The sequence below is a fragment of the Pristiophorus japonicus genome, chromosome 1 (genome assembly GCF_044704955.1).
Source record: "Pristiophorus japonicus isolate sPriJap1 chromosome 1, sPriJap1.hap1, whole genome shotgun sequence".
Taxonomy (NCBI): domain Eukaryota; kingdom Metazoa; phylum Chordata; class Chondrichthyes; family Pristiophoridae; genus Pristiophorus; species Pristiophorus japonicus.
In genome coordinates this window covers 249,346,201-249,370,210 of record NC_091977.1, presented here as the reverse complement: position 1 = coordinate 249,370,210, position 24,010 = coordinate 249,346,201, and the positions used below count along the sequence as shown (strand labels likewise).

The 24,010-nt window shown below is 44.0% G+C and overlaps 1 protein-coding gene across 2 annotated transcripts in view; it reads left to right on the top strand.

Annotated features, from left to right (window-relative positions):
• Positions 1-24,010, top strand: part of dnah6 (dynein, axonemal, heavy chain 6) — a 669,683-nt gene that overhangs the window by 223,434 nt on the left and 422,239 nt on the right. For both annotated transcript variants that reach the window (XM_070888374.1, XM_070888373.1), the window contains exons 26-32: positions 290-415; positions 1,293-1,448; positions 2,133-2,294; positions 2,506-2,643; positions 3,767-3,934; positions 19,749-19,897; positions 23,243-23,350. In XM_070888374.1, the coding sequence (XP_070744475.1) occupies positions 290-415; positions 1,293-1,448; positions 2,133-2,294; positions 2,506-2,643; positions 3,767-3,934; positions 19,749-19,897; positions 23,243-23,350 (1,007 nt within the window). The remainder of the gene's footprint in view (positions 1-289; positions 416-1,292; positions 1,449-2,132; positions 2,295-2,505; positions 2,644-3,766; positions 3,935-19,748; positions 19,898-23,242; positions 23,351-24,010) is intronic.

The following is a 24,010-nucleotide window of genomic DNA, read 5'->3' as shown; positions in this document are numbered from 1 at the left end:
TGTCCTAAAAAAAATAATGGGTGTCCCTTTGCATTATTCTGTAGAAAAAAAAATGGTACTTAAATAGATTCAAAGCACCTATTTTGTACAGTAAACCACATTATTAATACCAGTTCATTTTTTTTTAAAAGGCTGACTTTTGTATTTTATACATAAATTAGGTGTGAGTACACTACTGTAAAACAATCATTTGGTTTTGAATAGCTAATATGTACTATAGTGAAGGATTTCAATGAAAATTGTTTCGGCTGGTATCAGCTATGTAATGGTATTATTTCTCTTTTTATAGAGACTGAATGCTCTAGCTGCTTTGGTTCGAGGCAAGCTCTTCAGTCTGCACCGAAGTATTGTAACTGCACTCATAACCATTGATGTTCATGCAAGGGACATTGTTACTGAACTGGTCAAAGAAAAGGTATTTAGCACTGCAAAGACATTTTGTTTGTATGATCTGTACCCAGTTGTTGAATGTACTACAACTGCTCGTTCTGGTCTTTTTCACAGTGCTCAACAGTAATATTAAACACCAGTAAAAAATTAAAGATTAAGAACAACATATACCTCTCAGTCCATTACAGTAATGAACACAGATAATGTCATGAAAGTAATTTACAACAGCAAGCTCAAAACAATTATATTTTTCATTTAACACCCAAGGATACATTGTTGGCTGCTTCAATTTGCAAAGAAGACATTTTTAATATGTGCCACATAGTAAATGTTCAGAATGATTATTGTTCTTACTGTTGCGTGTTGTGTTTTGTTGCCATTTCATGATGCCATGATACCACGTAATGTAGGACATGAAGGAACATGGATCTGATGACCTAGAGTGAAGAATTATCTTAGATAAATATTAACATCACGATGGTAAAGTGTTTATATCTGAATGTGCAAAGCATTGGAAATAAAATCAGGGGAACTAGATGCACCACTTTGAATGGCGGAACATGATGTAGCTTTAACAGAATCATGGCTGGGATTGGACTGAAAACCAAATATTCCTTGATATGGTGGAAAGTTGGCTGGCAGCATGTTAAAAAGACCCAGTGGTTAAAATTGCCATGGGCTCATTTGCCGCTGGTAATCAGTTGGCAGTTAAAATTCCCCTCCTCTCCCTCCGCCCCCCCCTCCCCCCCACCCTCCACCTTCACCTCTCCCCCACCCATATTTTGGTTTTACATTTAATATCATTTGAAAATGGGACACCAAGACATTTAACAACGTGAAAGAAACTTGTTTAAGTTGATAATTTTTCTGTTAGTGATATTCAGTGTTTCACACTTGTGTAGGTGGATACAATAAATAATTTTGAGTGGCAGAGACAGCTACGCTATTACTGGGATCTTGACTCAGATAACTGTGTGGCTATGATGGCCTTATCTAATTACACATATGGCTACGAGTACCTGGGAGCATCCCCTCGGCTGGTCATTACACCACTGACTGTAAGTATATTCAGCTAAGCTGATAGTTACCGCAAATTTAAAATGGGGAGCAAATGATAGAAAGAGCACTAATGGTTTAATGGCTGGATATTTTTGTTGGCAGTAGTGGGAATTCAGCTGGTATCAGTGGTAAAGGTATCATCCCGTTTTCAAACTCCCCCTCTGGTGCTAGTGGTAAGGAGGTACTGTTGAAGCTTGAGGGAGGGCATCACTTCATATGATCCTTTCTATGGAGCTTGTGAAAGATCTATCTTACCTGACCTAAAAATGTTAAAATGTACAAAGTTTCTTAGATCAGGACTATGCATAGCAAGGCGAGACTCCAGCTCTGTATTGTGATTTAATTCAGTGGGTCAACAATTTACTTAATTAAAGTCTGAAATTGCCTCCAGTGATTGGGCAGACTTTCTGCTTTCTCCACTCTGCCATTGTTGACTGAGAAAAATAACCTAATGTTATTTGCATATTTGAACAAGAGAATTCCTCCAGCAGGGAAAAATGATAAAACTGTATAAAAGAAGAATTGTTTGTCTGTACTGCTGGTAAGAAAGCATGCTGTCCAACAGGATGAGTATCCAGCTTATTTTGTTAATGAAAAATGTATTCATTCTATCTTAATCTTTTTGTGCAGTGTATGTCATATGTTCAAAAATATAGCTGATTAAGTTGTCTTCGGTATCTTAGGACCGTTGTTACCTCTGCCTCATGGGAGCACTACAACTTGACCTAGGAGGAGCTCCAGCTGGCCCTGCTGGTACTGGTAAAACAGAATCTACCAAAGACCTTGCTAAAGCTCTGGCCATTCAATGTGTGGTCTTTAATTGTTCTGAAGGCTTAGATTATAAGGTGAGTTTCATTGAATATTGAGACCAAATACCCCAATTTTTTAAGCATACATCATTTGCATTCAGAAAAGGATGGGGATTATATTCGATTTCACAATGAACAAGACATAAGCTTTCCATTAGCAAAGCTAATTCTTTGGTGAATAGCCATCATGCTATGTAGTAAGTTCTTATTGTTAATGCACAAAAACTATGTTTATGTTCTTCTCCAGATGATGGGGCGTTTCTTCAGTGGTTTAGCTCAGTCAGGAGCCTGGTGTTGCTTTGATGAGTTCAACCGGATTGATATTGAAGTACTTTCTGTCATTGCACAGCAACTCATTACTATCAGAAATGCTAAAGCAGCAAAGGTAGCACATTATTCTGATACCAGTCAAGCTTGATAATTATCAGATCACACTGTTGCCTAATCACATGGGGGTGAATTTCCACTATGAATTCCCGATCAATGGCCAACATTTTAGTGGAAGAAACGTGGAAACGTCGAAGAAGCAGCATAAACAGCATTTACATCATTTTCTGCTGCTCTTCCGCTGAAGTTACGGTGGATGAGTGGGAGAACCCCACGAAAATTCACCCCCGAGTGTTTAGCAAGTAAACTATGTTAAAAGTTCATATATGACTGACTGACTTACCATTCACACATGGAACACTTACATCGGATTACATAGAATTTACAGCAGAGACACATGCCATTTGGGCCAACAGGTCTATGCTGGTGTTTATGCTCCACATGAACCCCCTCCCACCTTAAATAAAAACAAAAAATGCTGGAAATCTCAGCGGGTCAGGCAGCATCTATTGAGAGAAACAGAGTTAATATTTCAGGTTGATGACCCTTCGTCAGAACTGGCACTTTATTTCATCTCATCCTTGTTTCTGTAAATGTACAGTAAACAGCATGCAAAATCTGTCAGATTACATGCATCTGATAATCAGTGGTTTATATATGTCTTGGTATAAACTCTTGTGTAAATATTCTGTAAACTGGGTTCTATGTCCACTGAAGCAGAGCCAAGGATGAGATGAAATAAGATGGCAGTTCTGAAAAAGGGTCATCGACCTGAAACATTAACTCTGTTTCTCTCAACAGATGCTGCCTGACCCGCTGAGATTTCCAGCATTTTTTGTTTTTATTTAAGGTGGAGGGGGCTCATGTGGAGCATAAACACCGGCATAGACCTGATGGACCAAATGGCCTGTGTCTCTGCTGTAAATTCTATGTAAGTGTTACATGTGTGAATGGTGGCTGAAGAAATAATTGACCTTGATTGTGATGCACTCCATGTTTAAATAGCCTGCGAACATCTTTTGGCAAGGTTCAGAGATGTAGAATGACTACATTACTTTTGAGGCTTTTGATGCCTATGCAACCAATCTTAAGTTGCCATCTTCAAGAAAAGTGAATAAAATCAGAAGAGAAAATTGAAAGTAAAATAATGTTATATAATTTTTTTGTTTCTTTTTCTGTAGCTCTCCCGTTTCATGTTTGAAGGTAGAGAAATCAAGTTGGTCATGTCTTGCGCCGCATTCATTACTATGAACCCTGGTTATGCTGGAAGAACAGAACTACCAGACAACTTAAAGGCTCTTTTTAGACCTATTGCAATGATGGTTCCAAACTATGCCCTTATTGCTGAGGTAATTGAACTGTTGAGATGCTTTTCTTTATGCCTTTTCCTTTTATGTTGGTCTACATTGATGAAATAACAGGAACAGTACCATTAAATCAATTGGATTGATGGAACATGTTTCTTTGAACTTTAAGAAGTTTCTGCTCAATTATTTGAAGACAAGCTAGAGGACGAATTTCAAAAACGTTATGCAGGTAAAGTTCTTTTCGCAAGTGAGACATTGTATGTGACAGAGAGAGGAAATAGATTACATATTTTTCATAGCTTTTCTTTTGTGTTCAATAAACTTCAGAAAGTGCATTAAGCTGAAATGGAGACCTATAAATTGGATCATGCCCGAATTAGGGCGTATGTTGTATATGCCTAAACAAGCTGGTGGCAGGGCGATGGGAAATTGTTCTGCTGGCCTCATTTTCTGACAAGCTGCAGGCACTTGCCACGGCCCCAAGAAGACAACAGTGTCGTAAGTTGATCACTGGGTGAAAGGGGGTGCAGTGGCAGATCGACACTTTGGACAGGGTGAGCGTTGTCTGGGAGCTGCCTGCATATTTAACGTGGAGTCGGGAGCATTCCTGCTAGTCTCAGCTCTGCAATAAGGCAAGTAAAAAAAATTCAAACTTGCCTTTCTGGTGGCAGCCTCCAGCGGTCACTTTAACCACCTCAAGAAACTGACTTCAGCATGCACGCCACATGCAAAGGGCTTAATGCCTGATTTGGTTATGCACCCTGGACACCTAAGGAGGAGCCTTGACCAATATGGCAGATGGTGTACTTCCGATGCAGAATGAGCGCTGCACGTCACCTGACACATTGGACACTCAGGTGCCCTTTTTACACCTGCAAAATGGGCGCAACATAATCCAATTTCTAGGCCAGAATGTTTGTAATTTGAATTCCTTTTTCCAAAGAAAAATTATCTATTCACCACCTGATTATCACCTGTTCAAAGATGTGATCATTCTAAATGTTCAAAAATGTGATCTGCCTCTTTTGCTCCCCCCCTTTCTCTTGCCCATCAAACCAAACATTCCCTTACCCCCCACCCCCACCCCCACCTTTCTCTTGCCCTAGTCTTGATCCTGCATTTTCTCCTGACTCTTAAGATGAGCTCAGAGATGGTATTAATCAATGAGATCTACCTCCTGCATCTTTGAACCCATTCTCATTAAACTGTTGACCACCCAACTTCCCTTCCTGGCCCTGATGCCAGTTGAAATTATAAATAGTTCACTGTTCTCGGGTGCTTCCTCCATTCAAAATTGCAGTTATCACTTCTTTCTCAAAAATTACCCTTAATCCCTCAATTGGATAAGTTTTTCAGAAATCTAGCAGAGGCATGACTAGCTGAATGGCTTGCTTCTGTGCTCAATTTTCCCCAGTGATTTGTGCTGTTTTTTTGGCATAAATTTTAAAAATCCATGTTTCCCCAAAGATTGTGCACCAATGTAACTCAGTTAGTTACGATTTGTTTAGGTTAGTTTGTTTTTGCGTAACCTGATGACTGCGCCAGTTTTTCATAATTATGCAAGTTTGGCCAATTTACAATTCTCCAACGACGGCTTATGTGACCACTCCCAAAAAACCTTCTGGGTACTTAAGAAAAACCAGCGCACATCAAAAAATTGGCGTAGAAAGACACCATTGTTTTTAGGTGACGTTGTGGACGGAGTCAAGAACACATCAATATGCATCATGAAGCTGACGTTTTTCAAACTGAAAACCCAGAAAATGGAAGTTTTGTGCAATTTTCTCAGTTTGGATTTTTTTTTAAAGTGCCACGCCACCACTGAACGTCTCTAAACCGAGCTCGAGGATCGGAGCATCGGCCGGCAGAATCGGTCCCTCGCTCGGACACGGGCTTGGGGCTCGGCTTCAAAAGAGGGTGGGGTTGGTGGTGCGGGGGGAGGGGAAGCCGAACTGAAGGCATGAGAAGCCTTACACTATGCAGCAAGCAGCATCAAATGCAGCCCAACAGGAGTGGGGGGGGCGGGTTGTGTTTCCCGATCTAAGCAAACTCATTGCGCATGCTCAGACTTGGGCGTGGTCCACACTAGGGCGTCGACCTTGGGGACAGACACAACAAAAGAAGCTTGTCCTGCCTGCCATTTTGAGCTTTAATGGTACAATTTAATCATGGGGTAATATTGACAATGCCACACCTCGTGCAAGCCTTCTGTTTGATGGTGCTGCGGAGTAGACAGTTGATTCAATGTCATCGTATAAGGAACCTCAGAGCACGTAGGATGATGGGCAGAGGGCCTTACCCACGTCTGGTATATCGAGACAGATGGTCATATCTGCCTCTGAGTGATGCAGACTGTGTCAGAAGGCTGCGTTTCCACAAAGAAGTTGTCACTGAGATCTGTGAGTTAGTAAAAGCAGACCTGCAACCGAGAAGCATCAGGAGGACTGCTTTGTCAGTTGAAGTGAAGGTTGCAGCTGCACTTTCATTCTATGCATCTGGATCATTCCAGGCCACAACTGGGGATGTGTGCGCCATTTCTCAACATGCAATACATATCTGCATTTGGCAGGTGACTGCTGCACTATATTCTAGGAGGAATGACTACATAAAGTTCCCTATAACCGCCCAAACAATGCGTGAAAAGGCTGTGGGCTTCTCCAGGATTGCTGGCTTCCCAAAGGTACAGGGCTGTATTGATTGGATCCACATCGCCTTGCGAGCACCTTTGGAGGATTCCGAGATGCTCAGGAACAGAAAAGCTTCCACTCCGTTAATATGCAACTCGTGTGACGACATGCATCGCATCATGTCAGTTGATGCAAGATACCCTGGGAGCACCCATGATACATTCCTCCTACGTGAGAGCGCTATATCTGCCAAGTTTCAGCAGCAGCCAGAAGGGAAAGCTGGCTACTGGGAGACAAAGGGTACGGCTTCACCATCTGGCTCACGATGCCCCTACGCGTAACCCGGACGGAAGCTGACTGGGAATACAGGTCACACATTGCGACGCGCAGCATAATGGAGAGGACCATTGGCATCTTGAAACAGCAATTCCGATGCCTGCACCATTCCGGAGGCTACTTGCAATACTCCCCTGAGATTGTTGGTAAGTTCACTGTTGTGTGTTGCATGCTGCATAACTTAGTCATCATGAGGCAGCAGCAGCTGCTAGTAGAAGACCCACCTGAGGTGAAAGTGGCTGATGATGAGGAGGAAGATGAGATGACGAGGAGTAGGACAAGAACGAGTAAGCCATGCAACGACCTGAACCCAGAGCAGGAGGGCGGGGAGTCGTGCCCCTTTAACGATTGCTCGAGCCTTGCACCAGCAGCTCATCTGTGAACTTTTTGTTGCCTGAAGGTAAGTGGCAACTATTCCAAATGGACCATGTTTACTGTTTGGACCTGATCCATAATGTTGTGTTGTATTCATGAAACAAATAATGGAAATGATTCTTCTTTACTTCAAAAGGTTGCGTTACTAATGGAACAAATAATGGAAATGGTTGTTATAATTTAAAATATATTTTATTCAGAAGTTTAACAAATATTTGTATGTACCTAACTTTACTTTAATAAAAATATTCTTGTATCAAACCATAAAATTTTCAGTTAAGATCACTTACACATTTTAACATCATTTACAAACTCTAAGATCACTTAAAAACTTTAAGATCACTCACATTCCCTTTTAAACTTGTAAATTGACATCATTTACCAAAAACTTTTAATTTGAGAACAGTTACAATAGTAACAACAATAATAATAACAACAGCTGCAAAGAAAGGCTGCACCCATCTCTCCTCCACCTTATTCTAAGACCGCCCGCTGCGCTTGGTTTTGTTGACTTTACCCCTGCCTGCAGCGTTTCTTGGGTTGGTACCAAGCTTATTCTTTCGAACATCTCACTTCTTGATGGGAATGTGGGGGCAGCCGGTAATGTGGAAGGCCTGGCTTGGGCCTCTTCAGAGGCTGGTCTGGGTATTGGAGTGGGAGTGGCAGTTGATTCTATCAATGGACGTGGGGTCTGGGCGTGTTCCCTTATTGCAGCAGCTAACTCCGACATTCCCTCACTCATGTGTCCTGACAGTTTGTCAACTACCTGCAACATTCCCTCCCTCATGTGCACCGATATTGTATCTGTTGCCTGAGATATTCCCTCCCTCATGTTCCTGGACAGTGTTCCCATTTCTTGTGAGAGTGTTGTTACTTCTCCCGACAGTCCTGATACCTCATCACCCATCCCACTGATGGTGTCCCACTTTAAGGTCAATGCTCCCCGCACTCATAGCCATCATCTGAACCACATCTGTTAGATCCTGCACCTCAGGAGAGCGCTGTCGAGCTCTCCTTCCCCTCCTCACCCGGGGGGTGGTTCGCTGCATCCCACTGGGACCCGCAGCCTCGGATGTTAGGGCCCTGGGTGTGCCTCGCTGCATCTCACTGGGACCCGCAGCCTCGGACTGTGGGAAACCATGGAATATCCCAGCAGCACTCGAACCACTCAGGAAAGGAGCTGGCACCTCCTCCAAAGTGAGTTAAACACTGGGGGCTTCATCCACTCCCACGCTCTTGATCTGGAAGATGGGATTGGCGATGTTCTCCTCTTCAGGTCGTCCGTGTCTGAATCATCTTCTGCATTGTCAGGGTTGACCTCAAGTTCTACAAAATATAACAGAACAGACAAATAGTTAGCAGCAGAGGAGGAGCAGGATGGCATGAGTAGGCACAAACCGTGCAGGCAGCAGGCTCATTTGAAGGACTACGATGAATGATAGCACATTGAATCAACCGAAGCGTAGCTGACGGAGACATTCCCATGAACCGAAGCATGGCAAGCCCGCGCAGTACTTAACATTTAGGAAAGCCAGACTGTGGAATTTGCACGACTTACCCTCTCCCTCAAGTGTGGCCCAGCTTGTGCAGTGGTGGTTGCTTTTCTCCTTGCAGGACGCATCAAAGCAGCGACCCTCTCTTCCAGTGGTGTCAGTGGGTGCAGATTTGGCGGGCCTCCTCCTGTTCGAGTTCTTTCCTATTTGTTGTGTGCCACTTTCCTCTGTAAAGATGAAAATATAACATTTAGAGAGAGTGTCTTTCTGCTGGGTGGGACATATACAGATGGTCACATGTACAATTGCAATTCCATTGAATAAATGAAAATATTACTTGCACTAACTAATTGACCAAGGTCCTGCCACTTTGTGCACTGGCCTCCAGACCTCGGGATGGTCACCATTGCACAGTAATCTTCTTCAAGTTGGTTCCAGCATGTCTTCATTTCTTTTGGTGAAAATTTTATGTGACCTCTGCTGGTGTCCAGCTCATGCCATCTGGCCTCAATTACAGTAACCAGTGTCGCAACTTCATTCTGTAAGAAATTTTTGGTCCTTGAGCCGTGTTGCATCTTGTATTGCAGCTCCGATTTTTCCAATGAGAATTGAAGTTCTCACACTGGCCTTTTACAAATACTGTTCATGCTGAGCTACATTAATTCCTATCATAGAATCATAGAATGATTACAGCACAGAAAAAGGCTATTCGGCGTATCGAGCCCGTGTCGGCTCTCAGCTTGTCACACTCCCCTGCAATTTTCCCATAGCCCTGCAAATTTTGGTCCTTCGGATTACTTATCCCACTCCCTTTTGAAAGATAAAATTGAGTCTACCTCCTGGTCTCCTAACACCTCCAATTTAAAATTCTCATCCTTGTGTTTAAATCTTTGCCTATTAAATGACTTTGTAGTCCTAAAACACCACCCAGAACTCTCCTTTCCTCCAATTTTGGTCTCTTGTGCATCTCTCCACCCTTTCCCCTACCATTGGCAACATGCTGTCTTGGCCCTACACATGTCATCAGGACCTAACATGAATATGTAAAGAATGACCTAGCTGGCTGTGGATGGGTGACCTTACCATCTGCTCAGGAGAGCAGGTTAAAATTGCAAATGGTGGATGCTGGTGGTTTTTCAGCGGGTACGTAACCTCGGTTTTTTACCTCCTCACCTGCCTGGTTTCTCCATACAAGCTTTTGTAGACCTCTGCAACCTCCTGCAACTGGACCTGTTGGACCAGCGGGGCATGCCATACCATGTCAAAGTGGCTGAATTTTTACACCACCAGATCCTTTCAATCTGCTTGTGGTAACATCAGGCGTATTCTCCATTGTACATTAAGCCGGTGGCTGACGCACTCTTTGCCAGGACCTCAGCAGTCAATAGGAGTGAATCCATGGTTTTGCAGAAGGGATTAGCTTCACTTGCATGCAGGGCATGATTGACTGTATGTAGATAATGATCAGAGCCCCGGAACATGAGCCAGCATTCATCAATAGAAAAGGATACCACTTTATCACTGTCCAGCTAATGACCGATCACAGAAACAACATTATGCAGGTCTGTACTCGGGTAGCTGACACAATGCTTTATACTCGGGCACTCTACCTTCCTTCTGCTATTTAACCCTGTGAGAAACGTGATGTGACGGTTGCTGGGGGACAAGGGATACCCACTGAAAATGCGGCTGGTGACAAACTGCAAAATCCACCATGCACAAGCAGCACAGATACAATCGAAGCCAGGACACAACCAGGGTTCTTATAGAATAGGAATGATCAAGCAGAGTTTTGGGTGTCTGGACCACTTGGGGGGCTCCTTGTGCTATGTCACAGATAGTGTCGTGCATCATCATGGTCTGCTGCATATTTGTCGCATCCCGCCAATCAGAGTACCTACCCTTCAACAGATTAAATGAGTTGGCAAAATGATGGCAAATGGAGCTCAACATGGCCAAATGTGAGGTTATCCACTTTGGGCCCCAAGAATAATACATCAGAGTATGTTTTAAATAGAAACTAGGGACTTCTAGTATAGCAAAGACCAAGTACACAAATACAAAGGGGAGGAAGTTATGCTTCATTTGTACAGAGCCTTGGCCAGACCCCATCTGGAGTACTGTGTTTAGTTTTGGGCACCGCAACTCAGGAGGCTATATTGGCCTTGGAGGGCGTGCAGTGCAGAATCACCAGAGTTCTACTGGGGCTTAGGGGGTTAAGTTATGAGGATGGGTTGCATAAACTTGTCTCGTATTCCCTTTAGTATGGCGATTGAGAGCTGATCTGATGGAGATGTTTCAAATGTTAAAAGGATTTGTTAAGGTAGATAGAGAAAAACTATTTCCTCTGGTGGGGGTGTCTAGAACAAGGGGACATAATCTTAAAATTAGAGCCAGGCCATTCAGGAATGAAATCAGGAAGCACTTTTTCAGAGAAAGGGTGTAGAAATTTGGAACTCTCTCTTTCGGGCTAAACTTTGCACTTGAGATCACTGGGCTAGCGCCCATATATTGCCCAGAAAGGCAGGCTATCGCCCATTTCACTTAAAAAGTGGAAAGTTGGGCTGGAACATCGGCGAAAAATTGCCAGCCCAACTTTCGTGTCACATCGCCGAGGTGATCGCCCAGTGCAACTTTTGGCACATTGCTTGGCTGATCGCTGGTCATAGCTGGAAAAAAGCTGCTTTTAACCTGCCGTTCCTCAGGAACTCGGCACTACGGATGCCATTTTGAATGTCGGAGGAAGTGAGAGACTGCTTAAAGAAGGGGCTTATAATTTGTGAGTTATTTAAGGGCCTTTAAGTTACTCATTGATCCACTCACATTTATATTTATATTTACTTTAGTACAAAGGTCATTTATTGTGATAGCGATGGGGTCTGTAACTTCTCTACCATTACTTGTAAATGCTTACATGCTGGAATATGAAGTTGGGTTTAGTGAAGGGTCCAATCGCAGAGATGGCAGACTAATGTGGAGGTGGAGGAAGAGAACGTACAGCCGACGAACTTACAGGGAAAAGCAATCTTACCTCCACTTATCTGATAACACATGCCTGAGGAGGCTGCGCTTCTGCAAAGAGGTCATCGATGAGATATGCCAGCTCATCAAGGGGGATCTGCAGCCTACCAGCACCATCAGGACCGCACTGCCCATTGAGGTAAAGGTTACTGCAGCACTATCCTTCTACACATTGGGCTCCTTTCAGGCTTCAGCTGGCGCCATCTGTGGTATTTCTCAGCATGCCACACACTGCTCCATTTGACAGGTGACTGAAGTCCTTTACGCTCGCAGGATGGACTTTATAAGCTTCCCTCTGACGAGGGAGGCACAGACCAGGAAAGCTTTCGGTTTCTCGAGAATAGCAAACTTCCCCAAGGTGCAGGGAACAATAAACTGCATGCACATCATCTTGAAAGCATCTTTACAGGATGTGGCGGTGTTTCGTAACCGAAAGGGATTCCACTCCCTAAATGTGCAGCTCATTGTCGATCACAACTGAATAATCATGGCAGTTAATGCTAAATTTCTAGGCAGCATCCATGATGTGCACATCCTGCATGAGAACGCGTCTCTGACCTGTTTAACAGTCAGCCACAAGGTCATGGTTGGATGCTGGGGGATAAAGGATATGGCCTTGCCAGCTGGCTCATGACCCCACTGCGTAATCCCCAGTCGGAAGCCGAGAAGCGTTACAACGAAAGCCACATAGCCACACGCAATATCGTCAAAAAGACAATTGGAGTGCTTAAGATGCCTGGACCACTCTGGAGGCAAATTACAATACCACCCTGACCAGGTCACTGAGTTTATTGTGGTGTGCTGCATGTTGCATAACCTCGCTATAAGGAGAGGACAACAATTGCGAGGTGGGGCTGCCAGCCCACCTCAGGAAGGAGTGGAGGTGGAAGAGGCAGATGAGGAGGAGGCTGGTGAGGACCTCTGGGAGGCAAGTCAGCCTGGCGATGAGTCCATGGTCCTACCTCCCCCTCCCCCCACCCCCTGCAAGACCAGAAAAACCCCATGGGAGTTACACAGCTGCAAAGCTGTTGCGCCAGCAGCTCATAAATGAACACTTTGCATGAACTTATCTTGGACAGTTACAGTTATGGAAAGGCAACAGTTGCAGTTCTGTTACATTTCAGCCTGGCCTGGCCATTGTTTTCCAACAGTTGTATTAATGTTTTACCTTAACTTACATTATTAGAAGACAATGCACAACAATTATAAAGTTAAATAATTTTTTTTAATGAATTAACAAAATGTAAGAATTATTTAAATGTAACACCCACCAACCCCAACAGTGAACCAACAGTAAATTAAAAAAACAACAATATAACCAGAACAACAACTGTAACATTCAAACAACAGTAAAGCAACCCCTCCCTATCTGCAGCCACATTTCCCTCCAGGTCCTGTCTTCCTCCCACCTGCCCCTGTCTTAAGCCCACTCAACCGTTTTGGTCGCCGTGTACCGAGACGAGTCTGGCATGCAGCGGGCGACGGCAAGACTTCCTGCTATGGGGGGGTTGGGGGGGCTGGGGGCTGATGGTGGCTCGATCGTCTGTTGGGGTGTTGGAGGGGAAGACGAAGTTGCGCAATCGTCTTCCGAGTCAGAAGGAAGTGCTTCTTCCTGACTCGCTTATGTGCTGGTGCTGGTGGTATGTCGGATGGCACCTTGGGGTTCAGTGCCGTATCCCGCCACTATCGCATGCCGCAAGGCATTGAAGGAGGCGGTCTGTACACGTATCTCCTGGATCATCTGCTGCGTATCCTCGGCTTGGTGAGCAGACACTCAGGACATGTCCCCCTTGTAAACCACAAAAGCCTGGAGTAGCTCGTGACTTATCGCAACACTCTCCATGCACAATCTGGTCAAGCCCTCAATCTGATCGGCCAGAGGAGGCATGTGCTGACCTCGCTGACCTGACCTCCATGGGGTTGGTGTGAGCACTAACATGTGCCTTGGTGTCGCCGGCTGCAAGTCACTTGGTCCCGCCACCTCTTCTGTCGAAGCCGACGTTATGGCTGCAGGTTCCACAGGTTCATCAAGCAGAGGCAGGTGGATGCTCGGGGCATCCTCCTCCGTTTGCATCACATCACTCTCCTCCTCAGGCTCGGTTGTATCTTCCTCCTCCTCTCCCGTGGTGAGGACCATCTGCAACTGGAGAGGTTCCGGTCGCACCATGCTGCGCAAGGGTTTTGGGCAAAACACAATTGAGCTTATTAGAATGGAAGAGTACACATTGTTGCGCTGCACTTGGCATATAAAGGAATAGCAGCACTACAACAATAAATGAGACCAAGAGACATTACATAACAACACATCACACGGTAGTACATATGATGATAAATCCAAGTTGAAATTCAGTGACCCAGAGAGCTGTGGAGGCTGGATCAGTTGGAGATAGACAGAATGATAAGGGAGTGAATGTTTAGGGGGAGAGGATAGAGAAGGGGACAGATGGCCAGATCACCTGCTTTTGCACTCCTCTCTTGTCAACCTGAGAGTAGCACAGAGGCTGCGTGGGAATCAGGATAGTTGCATGCATAACATGACATCATTCGTATATTATAATGACTTACATTACTTTAACACTGCTTGACGCATTACTCATGTGACGCAAGCGAGGGCTCTGCCTCACCATGGGCGGCTGAGTGAGCGTCGTCTCCTCCCAGTGCCGCAGCTCATTCCTCCAACTCTGTGCGGATGGCGAGCTGGGCAGGGCCTCCTGTGCACCTGCGCTCAGCCCGATTCTTCACTAACTTTTGCAAATGTGAAAAGAGCATGGCATAAGCTAATTGACTCGGTACTATCATGGAAAGACAGCAGTCTCTGACGTTATATGCTAATAAGGTTTTTATCCACAATTGACGCATGGTTATAACAAAGATAGTGTTTAGGATCTAATGCTTGACAGAAACATCTCTCTCAACTACAATCTCCATTGAAGGTTCCCCGGGGATGGTGGGAATCAGGAGCTCGGCAATGACAGGAGCTGATGTCCAAAAGTGTCCCAGGGCAGACAGTGAGCAAGGGCAGCTCTCCCCCAGTCCATGCTGGGTCACTGTGTAAATGACAGCAGCCAGAGATACTTAAAAAGGACGCAGGTTCATAGCCCTGTCCAGATCTTAGCAGGGAATATATGTAAGAATAACAAGGTTAATTTCAATTCTGGAGATTTATAATTGTAATTACAATTTGCATCATTACAATATAAAATCTATACTCTTGCCAAAACAACCAGGCTATTCCACTGATCGGACCCCCTCGCCTTGTGGGACGCTGACGAGACCATGTCAGCGATCTCGCTCCAAATCTTCCTGTCGGCCCGGGGTGGAGGTTTCCCACCTCCACCCAGGGTTAATTAGGCCCATCATGAGTGTATCTCCCTGATGAGGGCCTCGTTGGCCTTGTCGGAGAAGGGTTTGGCCCTCCATCTACCCTCCACTGTCGGACTCGTGGCCAGACATAATAAATTACAAAAGAATCGAATTGTACTCTCCATATGAAACTCTCAATACTCTCTCTCTCCTCTCCATCATCATAGGCAGTCCCTCAGAATCGAGGAAGACTTGCTTCCACTCCTGAAGTGAGTTCTTTGGTGGCTAAACAGTCCAATACGAGAGCCACAGACTCTGTCACAGGTGGGACAGATAGTCGTTGAGGGAAGGGGTGGATGGGACTGGTTTGCCGCACGCTCTTTCCGCTGCCTGCGTTTGATTTCTGCATGCTCTCGTCGTTGCGACGCAAGGTGCTCAGTGCCCTCTCGGATGCACTTCCTCCACTTAGGGCGGTCTTGGGCCAGAGACTCCCAGATGTCAGTGGGGATATCGCACTTTATCAGGGAGGCTTTGAGGGTGTCCTTGTCGTGTTTCTGCTGCCCAACTTTGGCTCATTTGCCGTGAAGGAGCTCCGAGTAGAGCACTTACTTTGGGAGTCTAGTGTCTGGCATGCGAACTATGTGGCCTGCCCAGCGGAGCTGATCGAGTGTGGTCAGTGCTTTAATGCTGGGGATGTTAGCCTGAATGAGGGCGCTGAGGTTGATGCGCCTGTCCTCCCAGGGGATTTGTAGGATCTTGCAAACATCGTTGGTGATATTTCTCCAGCAACTTGAGGTGTCTACTGTACATGGTCCATGTCTCTGAGCCATACAGGAGGGCAGGTATTACTATAGCCCTGTAGACCATGAGCTTGGTGGCAGCTTTGAGGGCCTGGTCTTTAAACACTCTTCCTCAGGCGGCCGAAGGCTGCACTGGAGGTGGTGTTGGATCTCGTCATCGATGCCTGCTCTCCACAGCCTTTCTCCCTCTCTCTCTCTCTCTCCCCTTACCTTCTGCACATGCGTGGATGACCCCTGACCTCCCGAATCACGGGAAAACCTGTTTACCAAAAAAACCACATGTGCAGGAGGCCGTTGCTAGGGAAGCTTTGCCTTCCACATCGCTGAGGCACCTTTTGCATCACTAGGGCTCATTTCACATCGCTGGGCTATCGCCCCAAAAAATACCGAAAGTCATAATCCCAAAAATGGGCGATGTTCCAGCGATCATGAAGGCTGGAACGTCGCCCATTTTTTGGGCGCTCGCCCTGATTGGAAAGTCTCGCCCTATGACATTTGGGAGCTTTCAAGACGGTGATTGATTGATTTTTGTTCGGGAAGTGTATCAAGGGATATGGAGCAAAGGCGCAAAAATGGAGTTGAGATGCAGAGCATCCATGACCTAACTGAAGGTTGGAGCAGGTCTGAAGGACTGTATAACTACTCCTGTTCCTATGAATATGCAGACATACTGATATCCTGAAAGAGGCCAGCACCTACTGCTTCCATTGATGGTCACTCCCTTGCGGCTGGGCCTCATCACTTTCAAAGAGTTGTGGGAGAGCAGATTGCAGAAGGTGACCAACTCCTTCAAGTCCCATATCCATTTGTTCCACCAATTTTTCCATTGTGGAGCCCAGAGCCTGCATTGCAGCAATTAGAACTTCAACCAATGCATTCTAGCATGGGCTCCTGAGAGACTCCAGTTGCAGCATCCTTGGAAGACTACACTATCCAGGGTCGACTGCAGAGTGGTGATGCCATGCAAGATGACACCACAGAGGCTGGATGCAGATTCCTCCACACCCTCCGCTACAGTGGCGAAACTCTTTGGCATACCTATCAATACCTCGTACAGCTGTTTGTGGCAGGTTTCTTCCCCACAGGTAGTTTGCTCAACTATAACTTTGTGTAAGATCAGCAGGAATCCAAGAGAAACAGCACAAATTGCCAAATTTTCAGTGGGACATCGGAAGAACCCCCATGGAAAATTTGCCTAAGTGACACTTTGCTGGATACGGTTCCAAAGCTGCTGATTGCTTTTCATTTGCTCTCTGTTACCTCACTCATGTGACCATTATACATATGTGAACCTTGACAGTAAGTATTAATAAGCTATTCCACTGCAAGAGGCATTACAGCTGAGCAAATTGTTGTGCTCACCCAATGTTCACTCACATGCCCTTAGAACAGAGGGTTCCAAGACAGTTATCAGGAGCAGGAACTCTCAAAATCTCCTTCACTTGCTTTGGGCTGTTGAGGCTATCTGTAGTCTCTAATACTGCTCTGGTTGGGCTCAACTAATTCAGCAGAGTCCAAAGATTGAACTCGCCTCACAGCTTCTAACTGATGATATGGCTTTTGATAGGACTAACTTTGTGAAATAAGGGTTTCATGAGTCCATGGTCACTACATTACAATAAAATTAACCAGGAAAACCTGTAGCGTGAAAGCTTGTAATGAGTCCACATTTTTTTCCACAGGTGCAAGTGTCTTGGCATTCACTTGAATGCCAAACAACATTAGCTAGGCCTTTCAGTAATGTGTACCGCTTACCAATCCTTTTATGAAAAGAGCCTGAAATATATAACTTTTCGTTTCTCAGCTGGTCATAATTGTTAATATGAAGTAATTTAGTAAATAAATCTTTGCTGATATGCACTATTGTTTATACAAAAAAGGAACAGGAATAGGCCATTCAGCCCACCGAGCCGGTTATGCCACTCAGTTAGATCATTGCTGATCTGTATCTTAACTCCATCGACTCACCTTGATTCCATTTCCCTAATACCCTTGCCTAATAAAAACATTGAGATTTTCAATTGACCCGGTACTAATGGCATTTTGCAGGCGGAAGTTCTAGATTTACATTACCTTTTGTGTGAAGAAGTGCTTCCTGACATTACCCCTAAATGGCCTAGCTGTAATTTTAAGGTTATGTTCCCTTCTCCTACCAGAGGAAATATCTATCTACCCGATCAACTCCTTTACTCATCTTGAACACCTCAATTAGATCACCCCTTAATCTTCTACATTCAAGGGAATAGAAACATAGTCTATGCAACCTGTTCTCACAATTTAACCATTTTTACTCTGGTATCATTTTAATGACTCCATGCTGCACCCATTCCAAGGCCAATATATCCTTCCTGAGGGTCAATGCTTAGAACTGAACGCAATACTCCAAATGCGGTCTAACCAATGCTTTATCCAACTGTATTATAACTTCCAACCCTTTGTACTTCAGCCTCTTTGAGATAAAGGCCAACATTCCATTAGCCTTTATAATTATTTTTGTACCTGTCCACTAGACTCCATCCCTCTCCCTAGCTTCTGTCTGAGTCTGAACCAGACTGTGCACAACCTAGATGTCATATTTGATCCTGAAATGAGCTACTGGCCACATATCCATGGCATAATTAAAACCGCCTATTTCCACCTCCATAGCATTGCCCATCTCTGCCCCTGTCTCAGATAATCTGCTGCTGAAACTCTCATCCTTTCTTCTCTGAGGGTTTTAAATCTGTGGAATTCGCTGCCTCAAAGAGCTGTGGAAGCTGGGACATTGAATAAATTTAAGACAGCGATAGATAGTTTCTTAACCAATAAGGGATTAAGGGGTTATGGGAAGTGGACCTGAGTCCATGATCGGATCAGCCACGATCGTATTAAATGGCGGAGCAGGCTCGAACGGCCGTATGGCCTATTCCTGCTCCTATTTCTTATGTTCTTATCCATACCGTTGTTACCTCTAGACTTGACTACTCCAACGTCTTCTGGCTGGCCTCCCACATTCTACCCTTTATAAACTTGAGGTCATCCAAAACTTGGCAGCCCGTGTCCTAACTTGCACTAAGTCCTGCTCACCCATCACCCCTGTGTTCGCTGACCTACATTGGTTCCCGGTTAAGCAATGCCTCAGTTTCAAAATTCTCTTAATTGTTTACAAATCCTTCCATGGCCTCGCTCCTCCCTATCTCTGTAATCTCCTTCAGCTTCACAACCCCCTGAGATGTCTGCATTCCTCAAATTCTGCCCTCTTGAGCATCTCTGATTATGACTGCTCCACCATTGGCAGCCGTGCCTTCAGCTGCCTGGGCCCCAAGCTCTGGAACTCCCTCCCTAAACGTCTCTGCCTCTCTACCTCTCTTTCTTCCTTTGAGACGCTCCTTAAAATCTATCTCTTTGACCAGTCTTTTGATCATCTGCCGTAATTTCTTCTTCTGTGGCTCGGTGTCAAATATATTTGTTTTGTCTTATAACATTCCTGTGAAGCGCCTTGGGATGTTTTACTATGTTCAAGGTGCTATATAAATACAAGTTGTTGTTGTAGTTTTTAGTGATTTCTGTACATGGACTTCTAATTCTCTCTGCTCTTCTACAGTTCCTAGCCTCTCACCATTTAAAAAATACTGTGATCTATCATTCTTAGATCCAAAATGTATGACCTCACACTTCCCCACTTTGATTGCCATCTGCCACAGTTTTGCCCACTCACTTAATCTGTCAAATGACCCTTTGCAACTTTCTGCTCCCATCTACACTCCTGACTGCGCCACCGAACTTGGTGTCATCAGCAAACTTAGATATATGACTCTCTATTCCTTCAAGGAAATCATTGATCAATATTGTTAAAAGCCCCAGTACAGATCCCTGGCGGATCGCTGCCTTCCATTTATTTATTTGTTTTTGTATATTATAGGTTATCTTGTATTCGGAGGGTTTCGAATCTAGTAAGGTTTTGGCCAGAAAGATGACCCAGATGTACAAATTGTGCAGTGAGCAGCTGTCCCAGCAGGACCACTATGACTTTGGTATGAGAGCAGTCAAGTCTGTGCTTGTCATGGCTGGGTAAGCAAACAAATTTAAATGTTTAACTTTGACATTTCTTATTTTTTTTAAAAATTGACTGATGTGGGTAGATTTTCAACTTGTTGTCTGGGTATAAAGCTGGTATTGCAGATTGGCCAACCATTAAGGGAACCATCTGATTTTGATTGAAATCAGTGGAAATGAAAATCGGGTAGTATGTATAATGGGTGGCCAATCCACTCCACCAGTTTTATGCCCTGGACACCAAGTTGAAAATCTACCCAATGGCCTTTCAGAACGAAGCAGAATTTGGGTCCTGGAAATTAAAGTTCACTAAATTAAGTCAGTGCTATAATATTAGTCTTGATGATGAACAGATGATTAAAATAAGTTGGGGAAGAGATTGCACAGGCTCTGTTACATATAAATAAAATTAATTAGAACAGGGAATAGTGCCAGAGGACTGGTGGACAGATAAAACAAGTCCAGAGACTATAGACCAATTAGTGTAATGTTGGTGGTAGGAAAGATAATGGAATCCTTACTCAAAGTTGTAATAAAAAAGCATCTAGGAACTGAAAATATACTAAAGAGTAATTAGCACCAATTTCAAATGGGAAGGTCATGCTGCCCAAACTCATTGAATTCTTTGAAGAAGTAACAGAAAGATTAGACAAGGGTAATGGAGTAGGCGTAATATATTTGGATTTTCAAAGGACCTTTGATAAGATAGCGCATAGTAGACTCATGACTAAAGTCAGAACATGTGGAGCCAGGGGACAAGTAGCAGAGTGGATATCAAGCTAACTACAAAATAGAACACAAAGTTGGGGTTAAAGGTTAATCAGACTGACAAATGCTGGGCACTGGTGTTCCACAAGGATCGGTGTTAAGACCTCCGTTTACCTAAACGATTTGGACTAGGGAATCAGAAATACAATTTCAAAATTTGCGGATGACACCAAATTGAGAGGGATTAATACTGTGGAGGACTGCAACAAAATACAGGTAGATATTACTAAATTTGCAGAATGGGCATGTAATTGACAAATGAATTTCAATATAGACAAGTATAAGGTAGTACATTTTGATAGGAAGTATAAGGAGGCCACATACTCCTTGGAAAATAAGGGCTAAATTTTTGTTTGGATTGCTCCTCGGTTAGCACTCTGGAGGGACTGTAATGGGTCTCCAAAGGCTTACCTTCTGGGCAGCCAGCTTCCAGCGCCCCGCCAGGAAGTTTGGTGCTGGGTTTGCGGCGGCGTTGAGCAGTACCACCTAGGAGCGTCGCGCCAGTGTGCAACGCCCCCGGTATTGTACTGATGTCAAATTTTGTTTTGCGGTGATCCGATAGCGCCCCGTAGACAACCCGCCAGAGAAAGCTGGTGGTCAGAGCTGTCCCAGTGGTGGTGAGGGAAGGAATGAGGTAAGTGTGATTGTTTTTTTCTTTTTCTTGTGCAATTTATCTTTATTTGGTGTGAATAATATAATTGGGAATGTTTTTGTGTTTTTTGTGCCAAATTTTTTTTCTTCCAGGAAGGCCTCTCTTGGGGTGCTACGAATCCGGCTCTTTAGCAATGGATATTCAGCTGCGCACCCACCCTTGCAACCTAAGATAAGTGAGGAATGCTTTCCTTGGCACACTGCTCCACAGTCAGGGCGCAGCTGCTGAATTTTATGGCTGTCGACACAAACTATTTCCCGGTGCTAAATTTATCCACTGCCCGACCACACTTGGAGTACTGTGAACAGTTTTGGTCTCCATATTATAAAATTGATAAAGACTACTAGAGAACGGAGAGGTTATATCTATCAGGAAAGACTGAACATTATGGGGATCTTTTCATTAGAAAAGAGGAGACTAAGGAGTGACATGAGTGTCTTAAAGGTTATTAAAGGTTTGATAGGGTAGGCATAAAGAAGATGTTTCCACATGCGGGGGAGACTAGAACTAGGGGCCGTAAATATAAGATAGTCAGGAATAAATGAAATAGGGAATTTAGGAGGAACTTTGTTACACAAGAGTGGTTAGAATGTGGAACTCGTTACCACACAGAGTAGTTGAGGTGAATAGCATAGATTCATTTAAGGGGAAGCTAGATAAGTAAGTGAGGGAGAAAGGAATAGAAAGATATGTTGATGGGGTTAGAAAAAGAAAGGTGGGAGGAGGTTTGTGTGGAGCTTAAAGACTGGCATGGACCTGTTGGGTTGACTGGCCTGTTTCTGTGCTGTAAATACTATGTAACACAGAAGTGGTGCTCTATTAGACCAATAATTATCAATACAACACATATTTCTGTTTCTTCTTTGTCTTTTGATATATCATCATATTTGATATTAATAGGCTCAAAATGTACTGACATTTCAACGGTGCTAGTTAAATTCTTATTTAAAAAACACTTGTTTAAAACACCATAATCCCAGGCAGGGTGATTATAATTGACTACAACTTGTTTGTTTTACACAATCATTTTACCAACACAAAAAATAATTCGCATTCGGGCGCTGTTTAGTGCAGGTCTGGACAATGCAGTACTGTCAGTATAACTAAGCTCAAAGCTGGTGCTGCTCTCAACTGGTATCTGTGGTATACCTGTGACATGAATCTTTATAACCTTTACCCAATTTCAAGATCTGAAAAGCAATGATCAAAACTTTTGTATTCTTCAACTCCGATTAACTAAATGGCAGTGTTAAAGTTTTGGCCTGAAACGACAACATTTCTTTGACTGATTTGCTTAATCTGTGGAAAATTTAACATAACTTATTTAAGAATTGCAAAGAAAATTGTTCGGGTTGTTGTTGTCTGGAATAGTTGATGATAATGGGTGAAGAGTTAGGCAAAGAACATAGCTGAATAAAGTATCGGGGTGGATGGGCACCCCAAATGAAGAAGATACATGGGGTGGGGGAAGGGTAGGTAAGGTGAGGGAGGGAGAGAGAAACTTTTAGAAAGGCAGGAAAGGTGATGGATGTCAAATAATCATAGATAAGTGTCATGCTGTAAAAATATGCTTATTAGCAGAATTTAATGTTGTGGAGCAGCATATAGTAATGTTTTTCCTGAATTTAATCTCATGCTGGTCTAAAATCACATTCCCTATTACAGTGATTGGAGCCATTACAGTGAATGGAGCCATTCCAGGATACTCACTGTCACTGATATCAATGTCTTCACTGTGTTAATGTTGAAATGTGATATTCTCTAGATTCCAATTTCCTTTCAGTGGGTTTCACTGTAGTATATAAATGTAGATACGTGACTATTTCATTAGAATAAAAAAAGATGATTTGCACAAAATATTATTTTCGTTGATGTACAGTTAGTTGCATGTACTAGCTTTGAAGACAATGTAATGTTCCCATTAATTTTTTTCTGCTTAGATCACTGAAGAGGGAGAACCCGAATTTGGATGAGGATGTTGTGTTGATTAGAGCCTTAAGAGATTCCAACCTACCAAAGTTTCTGTCAGATGATGCACTGCTTTTTGGGTACATTGCGGGTCCTTTATTTTAAAAGTATCGTAATAAGTAATCCAATTCTATCCTCTTTAGCACAAAAGCAAAATACTACGGATGCTGGAATCTATAATAAAAACAGAAAATGCTGGAAATCTCAGCGGGTCAGGCAGCATCTGTGGAGAGAAAATAGAGTTAATCTTTCGGGTCGATGACCCTTCGTCAGAACTGGAGAGTGTTCGGAAAGAACACATTCTTATCAAGCAAAAAAAGGGGGAGGGGAGGAAAGAACAAAAGGGAAGATCTGTGATAGGATGGAAGGCAGGAGAGATTAGAGAGACAAAAGGGATGATGCGCCAAAGTGAAATGGTAATGCCAGGAGTTAGAAAAACATTAGTCAAGTTAGGGTGTGAATGGTGAGATAATGACCAGCTGCCATTAGAGACAAGGAGAAAAAAAGAAACCGGCTCTGCTGGGGGGGCGGCTCGGTTATGCTCTGAAATTGTTGAACTCGATGTTGAGTCCAGAAGGCTGTAAAGTACCTAAACCAAAGATGAGGTGCTGTTCCTCGAGCTTGCGTTGAGCTTCGTTGGAACAGTGTAGGACACCGAGGACGGAGAGGTCAAAGTGGGAGTGGAGTGGAGAATTAAAGTGACAGGCGACCGGAAGTTCAGGGTCACACTTGTGGACTGA